Raw genomic sequence first — 20,836 nt, forward strand, 5'->3', positions numbered from 1 at the left:
TATTTAAAGACTATAAAGGGATTAACTTTTATGCCTGGATCTCTGTGACTTTTAGTCACCTACAGTGATTAACACAGTATGTGATGTTTGCTTTCCACTAACTCTTTTGTCCTAGTGTATGGCCTTTCCTAACGTTGGTAGGAAGGGAAATGAGGTGTGCATTTTATTTTGGCACTTAACATTTTAACAGTGGCAAAGGGAACTAAGCTAAAATGTTTATGGATTTTATAGGATTATTATCTTTTTCACCTACAAGTCTCATGCCAACTTTGAGAAGCTATGGTTCAATTAGTGTGTTAGAAAAGCCAGTCTTCAACTCTCTTGGGTAAGAGTGGCTTTGGGGATTAAGGAGTGTGAAAACTCATTTCTCTTTACATTTCTTTCCTCTTCCTGAAATTATTTGGGGGCCAGAGGAGTAAGGTAATGTTACATAAATCTGGTTTATCTATATAAGTTCAACAGAGCAGAACATTAATGTAGTTACAGTTAAGCTCTGAAGTAATGGGGCCAAGTATATATTTGGTTCTCGATTTGAGGGTCCAGATTTCCTAACTCCTTAGATAAGCTTTGGTATAGATGTGGAATGAGGGTGAAGTCATTTAACTCTGCTTGAGAATAATGTATGTTGAGAAATGGGTTTGGCAAGAATGAGCTGACAACCTCGCTGTTCTATTTTGTCCCCATTTTGTTGGTTCCTATATTTTTCCTTTCTTTGAGACAGCAGTCATTTTAACCCAGTAACCTTGCTATAAAACCTGCACATGTACGTGAGCAGTTTTAAGTTTTATTTGAATCACTTAAATATATTATACTGAGGACCTAACTCTGCTTTCAGTTTTATATATATATATATTTATTTATAGCACTGAGGTTCACAGATCTTTTTATTTTTTATGTTTAAGTGCAGTTTATTTTTTTAAGCTCTTTATTGGAATATAATTGCTTTACTCTTGTACCAGCTTTTGAGGTACACCAAAGTGAATCAGCTGTATTTATACATATGTCCTCATATGCCCTCCCTCCCGCGACTCCCCCCCACCCTCCCCGACCCGGCCCTCTAAGGCATCACCCATCATCCAGTTGATCTCCCTTTGTTATACAGAAACTTCCCACTACCTATCTATTTTACAGTTGGTACTGTATATATGTCTATGCTAACAGATCTACTTTTTAGATTTTTCCCCCTCCCCTTTGATTACAAAATGAATAGAAATTTCCTGCATTCTGTTGGGATTCTTTTAAAAATAGTATACAGTGCATTCACTGTGCTGTGAGCAACTCCTGAAGCTGGAGATGGGTCCTAAATAAAGGACTCTAATTACAGCTTTGGTTCTTCATCATACCCTCTTTGCCACACCAGCAGGTGCAGAACTGAAGATTCAAGTTCAATTCTGCCATTTGAAAGGGGACCTCACAAATCTGTTTTAACTTTATTGTTATTATAAATTATTGTATGCAGGCAGCCTGTGGCATTTGTTTAAAAAACTGTAAAGAAAAAAGGCAAATTAGCATTAAACTTTGAAATGAATGATTTGTGGTGCCTTTAACCATGGATATGATGCTTTGGGGGGGGTCAGCTTGTTGATGCTGTTGAAAGATTTTAAAAGGACTATCCCATGAAAGAGGTTGGGAATAGTGCTTCTCAAGAGGTGTTAAAAAAAAATTAAACTTGCACATTCCCAGTCTCACCTTAATTTTTTCAAGTATGAGTGACAGTGTCAATATCTTCAATATTTAAGATACTCAGCCATGGGAATTTCCTGGTGGTCCAGCAGTTAAGAATCAGCACTTTCACTGCCTTGGGCCTGGGTTTGGTCCCTGGTTGGGGAACTAAGGTCCCACAAGCTGCACGGCACTGCCAAAAAAAAAAAAAGATACCCAGCCACAGCAGGATGAAGAAATTTATGTAAAACCAATCTGCCAAATAAAGACCAACTTAATGTCGTTCTACTTTGAAGCAGAAATGGACTTAAGAGAGTATTTAAGCACATTTAAGGATGTTGCTCCTACGTGGAACTAACCAGTTCATGTGTTCAGTGCAGGATGAGCTCCCTCATGGTGAGGCTCCTTTAAGTGCCGTGTCTTAGAGGATGAGTGGGTACATACACCATAAGGACTTAATTTCAATTATTGCGCCCCCCCCACCCCATCCCCCGCGGAGTTAAGAAGCGAGTTTCCACAGTCACTATCCTTGTCTCTCTAAAATGAGATAGGTTGCTCCTCAGAAGAAAGCAGTTTTGTTTAAACAAGGTAACACTGAGGATACCTGTACTCCCAAGCTTTACACAAGACTGAAAATACCATCTTATTATTTAGTTTGTTTTTTAAGCTAGGGCTTTTTTAAGAGGTGTAATGTCAGGATCAGCAAGTTAGATCTTGGTCTCTGAGGGTGCTGGTAAATCTCCAGGTTAATTCTCCCCCCTTACCACAATTTCATTTCCTTCATTGACTATAATATATGCTGAAGTAACTTTGTTTTATTTAATACTTCTGTTAGAATGTTTAAAAAAGCATTGAACATTCATAACTGAAAAGAAAATATGTCCTCTCCAGCAGTATCTACTCTTCTCCCTCTCCCAGAATCTGTATTTCTGCTTTTACTGTAATTTTTATTTTGAGGGGGGAAATGAGTAGATATGAGAGTCCAATAAATTAATACTAAAAGTTCATACTGAGCTAACATATAATTATACCTTGACTACAAAATTTTAAGGTTATTTTTATTTACAAGTTTTGAAAAATGTACATTTTTTACATGGGTTACTTGTGCAAAGTTAGATTTAGAAGAGTGATAAATGCACAAAAGGTGACAATGGAACATCAGACAAAACATTTACAAGCCTTGTCCCACACTGCTACTTAAAGGTACTGTCTATCTAAAAGTATAAATATCCAAAGAAAGATTGCAAACATTGACTTTAAGTGTCTTATAATACTGAAAGGGAGGAAGAAACTAAAGCATGCAGCATTAACTGAGGATTTGAGTGGAAAATGGTTTGCCACAGATATGTTCCCTTCCTTGGGTTAATTAAAACTCTAAAAAATCAATGGGGGATTATAAATTTGTTTATCTAGGGTAGCACTGCTCCTTTAAAAAGATTAAAGGATCTCCAACCTTCCCTAGCTTAAAAACTAATGATTGTTTCCATTCCTCTGCTCCCACACCTCTTTAAAACGTGAAAATCCAGAAGACTTCAGTATTCTGAAACTTAGCTTGGGTGTGTTCAGTGAATACCTTGCAAGGAGAGCATGTGTCAATTACTATGACTGCTGCAACTCCTTTGCCTGAGTCCTTTAACAGTCTCTTTCCTACCAGTAAAAAATATAATTTAGGTTGGTTAGATCTTAGTATCATAGCCTTTGTAGCTTCCATTGCTCTTTCAAAATGGATGTTTGTATGGATTTGTTTCCCTGTTTTCTATAGGCCATATTCCAAAAATTCACTTCTAAATCCAACACAAGTGAAGGACCAGCCAGGGTGAAACACTTCAGCAGTCATTCCATTAAAAATAACATTCCGGTCATCAAGCTATGCATAAGCACCACTTGTAAAACAATTCATTTAAAAAGCTTAGTGTAAAGTACAGTAACACAATACTGCCCTAAAACTGGAAATGAGATACAACAGAAAAGGAATTAAGCATTAGTAATTTTTGCACGTAACCCAGGTACAGTACATTTGATCTCATACAGGGTGTTTTCTGATGTTTAAGGAGAGGGTAGAAGGGGTAGGAAAAGCTTGGCAAGGGAAGATGGAAACAGCACAACAGCTATTTTGTTTTTAATAAAGTAAATGTAATGACACTGAAGAAGAGGATGGTGACAAACACATCAATATATATTTTTCTTATGACCAGCTTCTTCTTTTCCTGCACCCGGGTCAACAGTCACGCCAGCTCTGTTCTACTATCGCAGAAACACGTTTTTCATATTCCCGCTTGTTCTCCTGGTACAGCTGAGCAGCCTGGCTGTTTGCTGGACTATTGGGATTGGGTTCATCCAATAGAGACTATAGAGACAATTTGTAAAAAGTCAGTTCCTCAATACAAATATATATATTTGTTTGGGTTTTTTTGTACTATCTTACGCAAAAAACCAAATGAACTTTTTGGTCATCCCAATATATAGATTCAAAACACTCACTTGACTTGTCCTAGCTAGCAGCTAAATTTGCTCTCAGCATAATAATCTATAGTTACATTAATCTGCTAGTAGCTAGGCAAATATATATATGTTTTCTGATGGGTTAGGTCTTACTGACCTACTTTTTACTTATGACTTTCAAAAACAATTGCTAATATAAACACATCAAAGGCCATAGTCACATTAAGGAAAATTCACCTGTATTGATGTTAAAATGGAAGACACATCATAGGTTGGACTCCAACGGTTCTGAAGTATGTCCAGACATATACTACCATCTGCATAGACTTAAGAACATAGAGGTAGATTATGTTAAACATAAAACCATTAAGGTTTTAACATCATAGTTAAGACAAATATAGTCAAGAATACTTTGCTTTTGAGGTTTAGGAAAGATTACTAAGCTGCTTCCCAGTTACCTTTCTAAAAGAAGTGTCATAATCACTACTAGGGAAACAATCAGGATGATGAGAGAATGTCACACATCATCAGTATAAAACTGGAAGATACTGAGTGCTTGTTATTCTGAAAAGACTGTCCTATCATCCAGGAAACCATGCACATTTTTAAGAGTCTAGTTAGCCACAGACTTATGAGGAATTCATTCCACCAAATTTTTAAACTTTATCTCCTTTCTGAAATAACAAAAGATAGTTCAGAGTTCACAAGGTTTCATTTCATTTTGGCATGAAGATAAAAATATCTGATACCCTGGAAAATACTTTATTAACCTGAATAAAAGGCAAGTTGTCCTAGGCTTACTACTAGGGAAAAAAAAAATCAGCAAAACAGTAAATTAAAATCACCTGTGGCACTTTTCCAATATACTGTATATCTGGACCTCAACCACAGAATTTGATATTCAGTAGGTCTGGAGTGGGGCCAGGACATCCATGTCTTTGAAATGTTCCATGCTAATTCTGATCTGCATCCAAAGCTGAACACGACTGTTCTAAATGCTAGTGAAAATAACTACAACACAAAACTACCCCAATCTGGAAGGCAAATCTCAAGAACATCCTTATTTTTGTTTAGTAAGTAAATGATAAAATCATCAAAACCAGGAGGCTCTCAGATTCAAAGCAAAGGCAATGTCCCTTCACTGCTTCAGTTCTAGGACCATAGACCAAGACAGCAATAGACCACCATGAACAAGTTCAGCTTTCAGGAAACAGCAAGATGCCTAGACAAATACTCAGGTACGAGAGACAAATAAATAGGAAACGTGGAACACCTCCCAAAGAAACAGTAGAGTTGTTTAAAATACTCTGTTAAAAGTGATACTTGCCATTTGGATGAAACATCTTAGAGACAAATCTAACCGTAGGTGGCTTATTCGGATATTCTTCAGTGAATTCTATTGTAAGCTTAAAGGTTCCTGTAATTAGAAAAGAAAGGGTTAAGAAAACCTATTTATCGCTTTGTTCAGTAGTACTTTGTTTTTAATGCTAAGTGACTTTTCTTTCAAGTATTATATGAAATAATGCAAAGATATAGAGAGGAAAGAGACCAGGTAAGAGATACAGCTCCAGGGATTGCCCTAAAAATGGACAGACATTGTAAGAACCACCACCCAAAGGTTATTTGTTTTTTGTTTTTCCATTATTCTCCCCCAAACTTAAATACAGCCATCTTAAACTCAAAATTACTGCCTGCAGGATATCTTTAACCACTGTACATTTTGAAGCCATCCTTAAAACAAGCAACTAGAGCCAAAATGTGGCCTTCCTCCTTTAGAAGATTGAAAGACCTTAATAAAGGCCAATTTTAATCAGCTGTCATCTTAAATTCTCCAGTGATTTTTAAATGGACTAGAAAGAATGAGAGCACAAAGGTTCAAAAACCAATGTTAGAAATACAAATCAATAGTCAAATTATTTTTAAAATAGCAGGGAATAAGTATAACAGTGTTCACTGGCTCCTTTTCATGTAATAGCAACTCTATAAGGAAAACATAACTGAATGTAAGTCAGAAAAAACTTCAGTCCCTCTTTAAAACCCTTAAGTATGACTCACAAGCTACTTCACTATAAAACCAACTCAATTATTCACATTAATGGAGGGAACTAATGGCAGAAATAATTTAAAAATCACATTAGATTGCATTCATGTCTCCAGTAAATTTCTTTCTAATAATGTTTGTTTATGCTACTATTGAAACAAATTATTTTTCTTAAATATGTGTCAACTAAGGTAGCAGGAGGCCCTAAAGCATACTAAGTTCCAGACTTATTTATAAGAAACCGACAAACTGGATCTCATTCAAGAATTGTTGGGGACTTCCTTGGCAGTCCAGTGGTTAAGGCTCTGTGCTTCCACTGCAGGGCACACGAGCTCGATCCCTGGCTGGGGAACTAGGATCTCATGTGGCGTGTGGGGTGCCCCCCCCAAAAAAAAGAATTGTTGGATGTTGTGATTTGGGGGGATTATTTCCTTCAAAATGTTATTTTTAATTAGGTTTAATAAATTCAAGAAAACAATTGGGCAATTGTTTTTTCCTGACTGAAATTTCTTCAAGTAATCTTAAGGAATCAGCTATTATCTGGTATAAGGTGATGCATGTTCCACTATGTTACTGTGGTGCATTTAATAAATTATTCTAATACAATAGACCACACTTCAGATAGAGTATAATTTGTTACTGGTTCCGTCAGAGTCAGCAATTTATTTCCCCCTTGCTTCCATTCCTCCTTTCCACTGAAGAAAAAAAGACTACAATCATTTTATTGCTAGATGTTACATATAACAATACCAAAAAGTGTGTTTCCTACCAGCAGCTTGTAGGAAACAATTTGCTAACCAAGTTCCCCTTGGTATGAAACTGTCCCAAAGTTTCAGAATAATTTAAAATGCAACATACGGAGACATATTCCCCAAGCTATTGTTATTCCCTAAACTTGAAAGTCAGATCTGAAGACACTATGCATTATAACTAAGGACAAAAAGTAAAATAGTTTGGAATGGATAAATATGCTACAGTCAATCAGAACACACTTCCTTTTATCACCACCTGATCATAACTCTTCCTATTTTTTAGGAAGAAAGCACAGTTCTTTCTTTTCAGTTCTACTGATATTATAATATGCAAGAAAAAGCGGGAATGAGTGTTAGTTCCAAACTTTGAACTTCCTTATATATCTCAAGTATAAACACATTTGGCTCAGTGTTGATATCTGCTTAAATTATATCTTAGAGATTTATCATCAAGAAATTGCTCCAAAAATTACTCTAAAATTGGGCAGGTTTAATAGCATGCAGAGCTCCCAGGTACTTTAAATTAAAAGCATCATTAAATGATACCTAAAGGTGGTAAAGCCACACAGAAAACAGACATAAGTGGAAACAGTGGAGCACAATGGGGCAGAGCAGAAGCTTTGCAGTCAGACAGATCTGGGTTCAAATCCTTGCTCTGCTACTTGCTAGTTATGAAACCCTTGGGGAAGTTGCTCAACTTGACTAAACCTCAAGTACCTCATCTGTAAAATAGGGTTAATAACAGTACCTGCTACATAACATTGCTGTGAGGTTTAAATGAGGGAAAGATGCACAGTGATACAAAATAAGTACTTCATAAATATCTTAGTTACAATAATTCTACCGTTTCACATCTCTAGACCCAGCTGAAGGAAGCAAAAACCAAAAATCCAAACTTCACTATCAGTAAGAAAAATACAATTAATGAATTCAAATTTTATATAGTACTTTCATTCTGACCTACATCACACAATTACAGTGAAATGCAAGTTGAGTACATATGCTGGTGGCTCACAAAACCCGAATTGAGCTTTCTGCCTAATGCTTGCCTAAAGTTCAACAAGGTGGTTACCCAGCTACCAAAGAAGTTAATCAAGTCTTTTAGAAGAGCTCATTTAATATCTTGAAAAGTGAAACCACCTGCTTATGTCAATGTGACTATAAACTAGGACTTACCTAAACCTTACTCAAAGTACACATTTAAAGGGATATTTTATTCTTTTAGCCACATTAAACAATGAGAACCTCTTTAGTACAACTCTCAATGCAATTTCTGAGACCCAAAAACAAATGTTAAGGAAATTTAAAATCTGAGGTTATACAAGAGAGAGTAGAGCTTATCCTCTGAATATTTAGAAGGCTAGGCTTTAAAATAATTGAAAACTTAAGCCTCACCATTTTTGTACACAATCTGCACTGCTTTTTTATCTTCCTGAGGAGGCCACAACATTGTAAGGAAAGTATCAATTAATCCATCTATATATAGGGACCAGGAAAATTATATAAATGTGTTAAATGGCTGGTGTATGGCAATAGGGAATGATATGGTTAAAATAGAGAGTTCTGCCTAAAGACAGTCACAAACTCAATTTTTTGAAAATATTGTATTGGCCAAAGAAAGCACCTCTGTAGGTGTTTTCTGCCATTTAGCCACCAGTTTGTGACCCCAGAGGAGAAAGCAAAGTACGTGTACTTAAAAAATTTTTTTTCTGATGACTGAAAAAGTTTGATTTTTAAGATAATACCCAAATGCTCTTCATCATAGGATTTATTGACCTTAAGAACACCCCTAGTGGACTTTGATTCATTTAAAAAAAAGATACCAAATCCTTAAGAATACATGTATTATGAAAATCAAATACTAGTATCTTACTGTGTCTATTAACAATTTTCAGATGATGTGATAGAGAATACGTTGCTCCTTAGCCTTTGTATTCAGCATACATACCAAGTTATTTTATGAGGAAGCATCCTTCCCCACCCCCCGCAAAGTTTTGTTCAGTAGTGTAAGCTCTGGGGAACAGTCCTCTTGCTTCAAGTGTGTGAAGTTAAATCAAAATACCTTTAAGAGTCCCTTGTCTTAAAATTTCATCTCTTTAACTAGGACCTGGCTGTTCTAGAAACTTCCACTACAAATGGTTTACAAGGAAGCAGCAAAAGTAGTTTTGGAGCTGTTGATTTATATAATACAATGGCAACAGCAAAATTAACTATGCCACTTGTTCCTCATTGGGTCTTTCCAGTAAATTCACCAATTATAAATAAGAGGTATTTTTAAATCGTCAAAAAAATTCTTGTAACCTTGGTCAGTGTTCTAGACACCTGAGGAAGCATCCGTGGAGAGCGGACTGCTCAAAAGAATGAATCAGAAAAGGGTACTGTCATTTAGCCTGAGTAATTCCTTTCAGTAATGTCAGGGTGGAGATACACATCATCAAAAATAGAGCCAGTAATGTCAAGGGGGAAGGTCCAGGTAGATAATGGATTCCATGAGTACCTTTTCAATTCATACCACTTAAAACGAGAGAAGCACCCTTGAAATATTTAAGTTGCCAACCTCCAGCAAAGTGGTGTACTATTAATAAAGCCATACTCAGCGTAAAGCAGTCTGAGTAAAATCAGGAGGAAAAAACGAAGCCAATGAAAACAAAGCTTGTTGGAGTTAAAGCAAATACACAGCTAATCTGCACATAAAGCTTAAGTATAAAGAACTAGCACCAATCTAGTAGAGGCAAATTAAGCCTAGCTAGCTCTTGCTGCAAAGCAGAATCAGTTCAAATGATTTACTGCACCAAAGTATCAATAGTATGGCTTCAGGATCACACTCCCCTGCTCTCATTTCTTTTTATTGCAGCACTGAAGAGCAGTGATATTTACCCAGGGGGGTGACGGTAGAGAGGAAACAAAAAGTATTTAGCTTACTGTCTACAGTCTTCTAGGAAAATCTGAGTATCTGAAACAAATCATAGAATTGGTTGATATTGACCTACCTCACAATGCCTTGTGGATGGTAGCATCAAAAAGCAAACTGACTTGGCAACATAAGTTTGTACTTAGTAGTTTGCAGAGATGTTTGTGTTCCCACCTTCAAACTGAGTTACGTGCATATGTGTGTGCATATGTGTATAGATATCTCTCAAATGGTATGTGACCAAAGAAAGATAAGTCATTGAGGAAAAAATAACAGAAAGATCCTTTTCTTTTTAAAAATACCTCAAATATTAAAGATGTCAATCAGCAGTTCAAATACTTTTAATCATCTTTTAAAATGTATTAACTTTTGAAAAACAATTAACTACACACACATACATACACACAATTACACACACACACACAACTAAGTGCACTAAAACTATATCAATGTCAATTTCCTGGTTGTGCATAGTCATTCAAGATGTTTGGGGGGGAGCAGGTGAAGGGTATACAAGATCTCTCTGTATTATTATTTATTACAACTGCACATGAATCTATAATTATCTCAAAATAGGAAGCTTTAAAACATCCTTAAATAGCAATTAACACGTTGTGTTTTTAGAAGTCAAACCTAAACCCATTAAAAATCATGTACCTATAAGTACATGTAGTAGCTTAAGTAGGTTGGACACTAGTCAAGACAGTACATTAAGGCTCCCCTCAATTGTGAAACTGCCTTGATAAAAGCACATGATGAAAACTCATCTAAACATAAGAAACAACATTATGCTCAAACTGGCAATTAAAGGTGCCATTAAAGACCATCTTAAAGCAGTGAGGCTGACAGGCATTCACTGCCAGATTGTAGAAACCAGACAATTGTGTGCAAGGGATTCTTGCATCCATTCAACACCCCACAAACACACATTAAGCACCTGCTGAACACAGTTCCTGCCCTTGTGACAGAATTCTGAACCAGATGGTCCCTGGGGTCTCTGAGTCTATCAGCAAGTGGTTGGGTTGGTACTAACTCAGTATCTTGATGGGGGGCTGAACTCAGCAGGCTCACAGCCCAAACCTCACAAACCCTTAACATCAGTCGTAGGATGCTCCTTTTAAAAAGTGACTGCCTCACCCAGATTTTTTTTTAAGAAGCAAAAAAAAAAAAAGGTTGTTCTAGTCAAGCGGACAATAGCCAGAACAACCTGCCACAGATTGGATTCCACTCAAGCCTTTAGTAGGCAGAGGTTAGGGAGAAGCGGGTTCCTAAGTAGCAGGCACTTCCAGGATGACTGGGAACCCTTTCCCCAGATGATCAGGCTCCTGAAAGGTGGGTAAAGAAACTCTCTTACCATCCTCAAATGGGGTTCCTTCAGGCCTGCAATACAGAGGAAACACCAGTCAGTTCCCGCTTCGGGGGCTCCCGTCTCCCCGGTTCACCTGAAGAGATGTCTATTACGTGCTCTGCTCGCTCCACCTCTGGGTAAACCACTGCTTCCCGGATCGCAACGCCACTACCAACAGAGGTTTGGGGCTCAGAAACCCCGGGCAGGCCGCCGCGCCGAAGCGCCACCACTCCCCGCCCCGCCCCCCTTTGAACCCCAAACGGTTCCCCTGGCAGCGGGAACCGAGCTAATCGAGGCACAGGCTCCGGGGAGGCGCCTAGGCCCAGCCAGCCCCAAACCCTCTCCCTCTACCCTCGCCTCCGCACCGGGCCGGTCCCGGAGGGCACACGCGTCGCCCACCCTCGCCACCACACGGAACGCAGACTCACCCAAAAATGACCGCGTTCCAAACCATGATGTTGTTCTCGGACGGAGCCCCGCTGACTCCGGCTGGAGGATCCTCCTGCAACCTTCAGGGAAACAGACAGGGGCCCCGCGATCCGGCACCCGCGCCCGCCGCCGGCCGCCCCTCCGCCCGCCCAGCCCGCCGCCGGCCCCGCCCTGCGCCCCGGCCGCAGCCCCCGGCCCCCGGCGTCCCGGGCGGGTTACCTCTTGAAGTCCCTCATGAGGCGCCGCCGAGCCGGGGTGGACATGTCTCTAGTGGCGTCAGGCGTGGGGCATACACCGAGCTCTCGGGCCCCCGCGGGTGATAAGGCGGCCGAGGAGGCCGAGGAAACCGAAGGAACCGACGGGGAAGTCCCCAGAGGAATGGCACTGCCTCTCCGAAGTCGAGGGTCGGTCTGGCGCCGGCTAAGCACCACCCCGGAGTAGACGGGGGCTGAACCAACCTGGAAGAAAAGGGCGGGGGTGAACGCCGAACGCCGGACAGGCCGTACCAAGACAGGGCTGGGGGAGGGGGGGGAAACGGAAAGTTGCTTAGGTCATTAAACCCCGGAGGGAGGCGGGGGTGGGGGGGGGGCGGTGAGAGGCGAGCTGCGGGCCGCATGTAATTGCCTGGAACTCACTAGGATCCGGTGGTGGAAAGGGGTCCACCTCCATTTGCCAATTCTAAGACGAACCCTGGGAAGCTATTTTCTGTTTTCCTTTTTCTTCTCTTTTCCTTTCTTTCTTTTCTTTTTTTTCTTTTTCTTTCTTTCTTTTTTTTTTTTGGAGATCAGATCACTTATTAAAGTTCGCACAGTGGCTGAGGGAGAAGAAGAAGGATGGAAGTCCCAGTCTCCAGGAGGAGGCAGTGGGTGGAGGCAAAACCGGTTCTCCAAAAGCCGGAACTCTAGGGAGCACACCCCCTGTGGACACTGGAGATTGGGGAGGGGTGAGTGTGAGTGCTTAAAATCACTGAAAATCCAAAGAATAAATCGACCTCGACTATGAGGTCGAGGGTCCCTTCTCTATGGGATGAATGTGTGGGATTCGGGTCCCAACATTTGGGCCAATGATCACCCCCAAAGCAGAATGAAATGGTGTTGTGTGTCCTGGGGGAGGGAATGAGCGCAAGCAGAATGAGGCTTTAGCTTTGGGCACTCACAATTTGGTTCTGGAACCACATTTCCCCTTGGCAGTTCAACAAGCCAAGCGGCTACTATATGTTCAGAAGAATCCAAGGTATGAGAATATCCGACTGCAGAGAATTGGAAGAGCAGTGAGTCTGAAGTAAAAGTAACGGTAAGATGCCCGTGAAAAAGCTGCAGGTTGCAGGGAAGAGTCACAATTAGTATGTGGACCTGCAAAAGCAATAACAGTTTTAAAGAATTTTTTTTAAAAAGTCAACCCAAAATAACATAGAAGGTAGGCAAAATACTCATTTAAGGATTTTTGAAAATATGAGAAAGGTAAGTGTGGGTTAAGTCATGGAGAGTTTTGAATGCCAAGCTAATGGCTTCCTTGGAAGGTGGTTGAGCAGAAAAGCGACATGATCAGCACTGTGCTCATCAGAGATGGGTCCCAGGACAGCAACTAGGAGACTCTTGAAGTATTCCAGACTCTTGAGAGATACTGAACCAGACAAAGACAACAAAAATGGAGAGGAGGGGTTAAATGGAGAGGACCTGGCAACAGATAGAATGTGGGGGCAACAGATGAATGTGGGGGCAAGAGAAAGGAGTCAACAATGGCTCAAGTTCTGGGGACTTCCCTGGATCTCCAGTGGTTAGGGCTCCCTGCTTCCACTGCAGGGGGCACAGGTTCGATCCCTGGTTGGGAACTAAGTTCCCACAAGCTTCTCAGCACAGTGCAGTGCAGTACTGTCAAACAAACAAACAATGGCTCAAGTTCTAACCCCCAAGATAACTGGGGGTTTGAAGGTGCCATTACCAGAATTAGGGAATAGAGAGGGAGGGGCAGTTTTGGGAGAGGAAATCTGGGGACTTACTAAGTTCGTAGGACTAATGAGACATTCACATGAAGATGTCCAGAAGATATCAGATGTGCAGGAATTTGTTTCTAACGTGGGAGGCAGGAGGCACCTGACAATGGTAGTGATTCTAGCTGCTGCTTTACAAGTACCCTCATGGCCAAGGATTTATATCTCCATTAAATCCAACATATCAGTTAAAGCAAGTCTCCTTAATAGCATCACATTATGGTGTGGTGGGAAGGGGGTACAAAAATAATTTCAAAACCTCCTTTTCCTCTCATCTAGGAGCTTGTAGTCTACTAATACACACATATGAAATCAACAAGAGCAAGGTCTACAAAAGCAAGTGTGTTAGTTTTCTATTGGTGTTTAACAAATTACCACAAGCTGTTAGCCAACTTCAGTTCCTTGTGGTTGTAGGACTGAAGGCCCCATTTCCTCACTGGCTGCCAGCCAGGGACCAGTTTCAGGTCCTAGAGGTTACCTACACTCCTTGCCGTGCAGCCTACTCCAGTTTCAAAGCCAGCAACAGAGAATTTCTCTCCTGCCAAATCCCTCTCACACTTTTTTTTAACTTTTTTTTTTTCCTCTCACAGTTTGAATCTCTTTCTTCAGGAAGAGCTCAGTTCACTTTAAGGCCTTATCTGATTAGGTCAGGCCCACCCCAGATAATCTCCTGATCTTAAAATCATCTGATTTGGGAACTAATTACATCTGCAAAATTGCCTCATAGCAGAACCTAGATTAGTGTTTGACAGAATAGCTGGAAGAGGTGACCAGAAATCTTGAGGAAGGGGGTGGCATCTTAGAATTCTGCCTGTAGAGCAGCAGCAAGATACATAGCAGAAACATGTGAATGCACAGATGCTGAGGAGCTGTGCAGCAGGGGAATCATCAGTCTGGTAGCATTAGAACAAGCTGCCTGAAATGGGTCTATTTCAAAGGTGTTTCAGAAGAGATGAAAGCAGGGCTTGGGAGGGAGGAACTCAGTTTCTATGAGGGCAACAGCACGAACATGGCCATGGAGCTTAACCAGGATCTGAGGATAGTGGGCAGATTAGAGCAGCTAATGCAGACTGATGAGACCTTGGCTTGGAAAAGTGAGGATGACAGAAGTTAATTAAGTACCCTCAAATGCAAGGATAAGGAATTTAGTCTTGATAGGCAGCTTTTATAGATGTTTGAGCCTGAGAGAGATGTGCTGAAAACATCCTGCTGAGAAGTGGTATATAATGTACTGGAGAGAAGGAGAGGGTCTGGGAGGCTTCTGGATATAAGAGCCTGGGTATAAATGTCTAAAACTCATTGGAGCCTAGAGATGTATTTGAGTTTGTTGTGGGCTTGTCTGTTTTCTGAAACTCCTTTGCTGTATAGCTAAGGAGTAGCTCTTTGACTGCCTAATGAGGAAAAATCAAGAACGTGAACTGAAGTAGTTTGGAAGCCCCAGGGCACTGGGGTATAGGGAGAGTGTTCCCTGACTGCACAATGGAATTGCATTGCAGGAACACTGTGCCCCCACATTCCTCATCAGAAGCAGGGTTGTCATAGCAAGAGGCACACAGAAGATTGTTCCCCAGCACAGACGATTATAGGGCTGGAATATATCTAACTATAGCAGAGCTGGCCAAGCATTCCTTCCACCCCCTTCTCACCTTGACATCTTGAAGAAAGACCTTCTTCACAGGCAGGCATCCCCCCTTCTCTCCAAGAACAGGGGTCAAGGAACTAGAAGTCCTTTTCAATTTAAAGAAAAGTGTGTTAGCCATGCAGCTGCAGAGAAGATTAAAAATTGCAAATTGTTAAGAGGCAAGGATTTGAGAACTTTCCTAAAAGGGAGGACTGTGAGAATATGGGACTATGTGACTAGGGAAATTGTGGAATTTTATTCTTGCTTTCAAAATGCAGAATAGATTGTGATTTTCATAAACTATTTGGGATTGAAGAGAGAGAGCAAATAAAATATTCCCTGCCTTATGAGGCTGGGAGTTTGTATTTCTGTCAGCTGGTGAAGGCAAGGAATTTTATTTTTCTATAGTTTCCACTTCTATCAATAAAATTTAGTACAAATGACAACAAAGGAACAACAGAAAATAAAATCAAGAGATTTTTCTTGACTCTAGTAATCTTGGAAGACAAGTCAAGAGGATCACTTATAGGAGACAACAGTTGTTACAGTGTGTGTTCTTGGCAGTAAAGATAGTACTATGCTATCCATCTATAGCCCCTAGAACACAAGGAGAGAGAGAGAGAGGGAAGGAGAGAGGAGAGAGAAATGGTGAAGTTTAGAGAAACTGGGAAGTTAGGGCCATGAACACAGGATTTCACTACTGCTGAACTGCTGAATTGAGGAAAACAAAACATGGCTGAATAATGCACCCCTCCTCAAGATCTCCATGTCCTAAACCTGTGAACGTTACCTTATATGGCAAAAGGGTCTCTGTAGATGTGATTAAATTTGGAATCTTGAGATATGGAGATTATCCAGGATTAAACAGGTGGCCCTAATGTAATCACACGGGTCCTTATGAAAGGAAAGGAGGAGTCTGAATTCGGAGAGAAGGCCCTGTGATGATGGAAGTAGAAATTGGAGTGATGCAGCCACCAGCCAAGGAGCCAAGGGATGCTGGCAGCCTCTAGAAGCCAGAAGAGGCAGAGAATGACTTTTCCCGTGGAGCCTCTAGGAGCAATCAGCCTGGCTGACATCGTGACTTTAGACCAGTGAGATTGATTTTGGACTTCTGATCTCCGAAACTGTAAGATAATAAATTTGAGTTTTCTTAAGCCACTAAGTTTGTGGTAGTTTGTTATAGCAGCAAAAGGAAACTAATACAAATGGCTACAGTGTTGCACATGAGAATTCAACCAAACCAGCCACATCCACCAGCAAACTACAACCAAATCCAGCCAGCCATCTTTTTTCTTATGACCTGCAAGCTAAGAATGGTTTTCTATATTTTTAAACGGTTGAAAAAAATCAAAAGAAGAATAGTATTAATTCATAGTACATGACACATGAAGGTGATATGAAATTCAAATTTCAATGTCCATAAATGAGGTTTCAGTATGGCTGCTTTTGTGCTGCAATGACAGAGTGGGGTAGTTGTGACAGAAACTGTATGTGGTGCCCTCATCACTTCCCACTATTGGCCAGTACACTATAAACCACAGTGACTCGGTTATAACTCAGCAACATTTTGGGTACCACTTATATCACCATGTTTTGGCATTAATTTTTTTTATTACAAGTGCATACCTAGCATGTCAAAACAAGAAAATAAAAGTGGATTTTGAATGTTGTGCTTTTAAGGCCCAGTGAAATGTAGATTACTTGGTCGTCAATTTAGATGTCAAAACATTGTGTTTGTTACACAATGATGCTGTAGCATGGCTAAAAGAATACAATATACATTGACATTACCAAACTAAGTGCTCATCACAATGTTCCCAGTTCACAGGAAAGCAATGGTTAGAAAAATTAGAAAGTTTAAAATAGAATATCTTATCATAGCAAAATTATTCACAAAAATTAAAAATGAAAATGAGGTTGCTGCCAAAGTAAGTTTCTGAGAGGCTCATTTGTTAGCCAAGCAAGGAAAGCCATCTACTGATGGTGAGTTAATTAAATCGTGTTTGATTGCAGAAGCCAAAGAAATGTGTCCAGGGAAAATAAACTTTTTAAAGACGATTAGGCTTTCAGCAAGAATAGAGGCTTGACCACAATGAGGTATCACCTCACACCGATCAGAATGGCCATCATCACAAAATCTGGAAACCACAAATGTTGGAGAGGGTGTGGAGAAAAGGGAACCCTCCTGCACTGTTGGTGGGAATGTAAGTTGGTACAGCCACTATGGAAAACAATTTGGAGGTTCCTTAAAAAACTACAAATAGAACTACCATATGATCCAGTAATCCCACTTCTGGGCATATACCCAAAGAAAGCCATAATCCCAAAAGAAACATGTACCATGATGTTTATTGCAGCACTCTTTACAATAGCCAGGACATGGAAGCAACCGAAATGCCCATCAACAAATGAATGGATACAGAAGATGTGGCATATATATACAATGGAATATTACTCAGCTATAAAAAGGGATGAGATGGAGCTATATGTAATGAGGTGGATAGACCTACAGTCTGTCATACAGAGTGAAGTAAGTCAGAAAGAGAAAGACAAATATTGTATGCTAACCCACATATACAGAATCTAAAAATGGTACTGATGAACTCAGTGACAAGAACAAGGATGCAGATGCAGACAATGGACTGGAGAACTCGAGGTTTGGCGGGGGCGGGGGGTGAAGGGGAAGCTGAGACGAAGTGAGAGAGTAGCACAGACATATATATACTACCAACTGTTAAATAGATAGCCAGTGAGAAGTTGTTGTATAACAAAGGGAGTCCAACTCGAGGATGGAAGATGCTTAGAGGACTGGGACGGGGAGGGTGGGGGGGACTCAAGGGAGGGTGGGGGGGGTTGAGAGAGGGAGGGAATATGGGGATATGTGCATAAAAACAGATGATTGAACTTGGTGTACCCCCTCCCAAAAAAAAAAGAATAGAGGCTTGAAAAATTGAGGACATTGGAAGCAACATCAATAGTCATTTAAAAAACAGGGCAAAAGATTTCAAGTGGTTTTCCTTGGCTCTTGATAAGCTGACAGATCTTAATAATACTGCTCAGTTGTTGTTGTTGTTTATTCAAAGAATCAATGCTGAGTTCAAAGTGATGGAAGAATTGGCCTGTATGGATTGACTGCAAATGAGAATATTTTCAAAAAAAGTCAAGAAACCACTAATTCAATACAACCTGAAGTAGGATCTGCTAAGATGCATTTCAAACATGTATGGAGAAAAAGGCTTTGTTGGACAAATGTACAAAGCTTGTGAAAATGTGAGTTGTTTAAATCCTATAGTTATTTGTCATATTATTGAACAGCAGGCACTTTGCAGGAAAATATTTTAATCTCTCTTGTGTTATTCAACCATTGGTGTCAACGGTGAACTTCATTCACTGTCATGGACTAAACCATTGTCAATTTCACTAATTTTTGTCAGAAACAGAGGCTGAATATTCTGACTTGCCCTATCAACAGCAGTTCAACAACTTAGCAGTTGTAAGGGTTTTTTGTTGTTGTTGTTTTGTTTGTTTGTTTGTTTGTATTTTTATAGCTCATGGCTGGGGTTGAAAATTTTCTGTGCCAGAAGAATCACCCTCAACCACTATTATTGAATATTGAATGGAATTAACTTTTGCTATAGACAATAACGTTACATAATAAACTTAACCTAAAATTACAAAGCAAAATGCTACTTACATGTGAAATTTTTTTTTTAATTTTTTTTAATTTTTTTTGGGGGTACACCAGGTTCAATCATCTGTTTTTATACACATATCCCCGTATTCCCTCCCTTCCTTGACATGTGAAATTTATACTGCAGTGAAATCACTTCGACAACAACTGACATTTTTTGAACCACAAGTAATGTCTAGTTACTTAATCGCTTCCTGTGCTGTCAAAATTAAAACAAAAATCAAGATTTGCATTCCCACACAAATTTGCAGGGGATATCTTTTCTGAGCTCAGATCACGGTCCCAGTGGTGTTTTTTGGACCCTGATGCAAGTGCAAAGGAAATTTCTGTATTTCAAAAGCAATTTAACTGTGCAATTGAGGAGTTTCCACCTGAACTTCAATTGGAAGTGATTATTCTGCAATGTAACAACATGCTGAAAGGCAAATGTCAAGAGAAGAATCTGATAGCATTCTATAAGTGTCATCTAAGAGATGAATATGCTCAATTAAAACTCAGATGCTTGTGGATTGATATCAGTACATGAGGTACTTATCTGTATTAAGACTTTTTTCATTACAGATAAGCATTAACACATAAATATTTGTAACTGATTTTTTATTAAGACCTTTATTAACAGGTGCTTGCAGTTTAACTCAAAAAAATCAAGTTGTAAACTTTTATTACAGATTTAAAATGAGGTTCTTAAAAATCTTGACCAATTGAAACAATTTAAAAGCCTTTAAAAATGTACTGAAAAAAAAAAGGGAATTCCCTGGCAGTCCAGTCGTTAGGACCCTGCACTTCCACTGCAGGAGACACGGGTTTGATTCCTGGTTGGGAATCTAAGATCCCACATGCCACACAGCATGGGCCCCACCCCCCAAAAAAAGTGTATTGAGATTGCAACTGATTTTGATGTTAGGAAACCCTCACTTTGAACTCAATTAAGTGAAATATTATCCTCTCCATAAAAGAATGCCATTCTTCTCATTAGTAGATCTGTATTATGAAAAAAAAAACACTCAATTATTATTATATTTGAATTTCATTGATAAAACATTTGTGGAAATTTGTTTTCTCTCGTTATACAAGTACCTACATAATGTTCTTGATTTTGCCTCTTGGCTCTCAAAGCCTAAAACTTTTACTCTCTAGCCCTTTACCCACTCCTGCACTAGACTAAGCCACTTGAGGTAGGGAACCTATAATTGATCACTATGCAACTAGTATCTAGCACAGTTCCTGACACACAGTAGAAGATCAATAAATACTATTATAAATAACATAGAATCATAGGGATGACATTGGACTAAGATCTAAGGAGCAAACACTGTGATTATTTAAAACTTGAGATTTCTTTTATATTTCATTTAACTCATGTTCATTTGAGGGCTAGCAGATCACTTTAAATTCCCACTGGTTTACATCTTGTGTATCTTGAACACTACACTTCTTCTAGCTAACCTGTCAATTTTCTGGTTATCAGCTCCCACTTTCTTCAGTAAGTTCTCTGTTAAAAATCCACTATTTGGGGACTTCCCTGGTGGTGCAGTGGTTGGGAATCTGTCTGCCAATGCAGGGGATACGGGTTTGATCCCTGGTCTGGGGGGATCCCACATGCTGCGGAGCAACTAAGCCGGCAGGCCACAACTGCTAAGCCCACGTGCCACAACTACTGAAGTCCATGCACCTAGAGCCCATGCTCCGCAACAAGAGAAGCCACTGCATTGAGGCCCGTGCACCCTAGCAAAGAGTGGCCCCCACTTGCCACAACTAGAGAAAAAGCCCACACCAGGGAAGACCCAACGCAGTCAAAAATTTAAAAAAATCCACTCTTTTGGTGTCATCACTGGAAGTTATCCAATGTAAGTCTTAATGTCCTTATTCTGGATTACCCCAGGCTCTGATCCTCCACAAAAAGCATTCTGGGAGTTTCTGGGTTGAAGAAGGAAGGGTGAAAGATGTTC

General features: G+C 39.9%; 1 protein-coding gene across 3 annotated transcripts in view; it reads right to left on the bottom strand.

The window, feature by feature from the left end:
• Positions 1-2,706: 2,706 nt before the first annotated feature.
• UBE2A (ubiquitin conjugating enzyme E2 A) overlaps positions 2,707-20,836 on the bottom strand; it is a 70,897-nt gene continuing 52,767 nt past the window's right edge. The window contains exons 2-8 of one of the 3 annotated variants that reach the window (XM_057717893.1): positions 15,222-15,303; positions 11,805-12,043; positions 11,585-11,665; positions 11,163-11,188; positions 5,432-5,521; positions 4,342-4,430; positions 2,707-4,009 (exon numbers count right to left, since the gene is read on the bottom strand). In XM_057717893.1, coding sequence (XP_057573876.1) covers positions 3,881-4,009; positions 4,342-4,430; positions 5,432-5,521; positions 11,163-11,188; positions 11,585-11,665; positions 11,805-12,043; positions 15,222-15,303 — 736 coding nt within the window. In that variant the 3' untranslated portion in view covers positions 2,707-3,880. Of the gene's footprint in view, positions 4,010-4,341; positions 4,431-5,431; positions 5,522-11,162; positions 11,189-11,584; positions 11,666-11,804; positions 12,044-12,220; positions 12,374-15,221; positions 15,304-20,836 lie in introns of those variants that run through there. The other 2 variants (XM_057717894.1, XM_057717895.1) reach the window with 2 other exon arrangements.

The sequence above is a fragment of the Hippopotamus amphibius genome, chromosome X, assembly GCF_030028045.1.
Source record: "Hippopotamus amphibius kiboko isolate mHipAmp2 chromosome X, mHipAmp2.hap2, whole genome shotgun sequence".
Classification (NCBI taxonomy): domain Eukaryota; kingdom Metazoa; phylum Chordata; class Mammalia; order Artiodactyla; family Hippopotamidae; genus Hippopotamus; species Hippopotamus amphibius.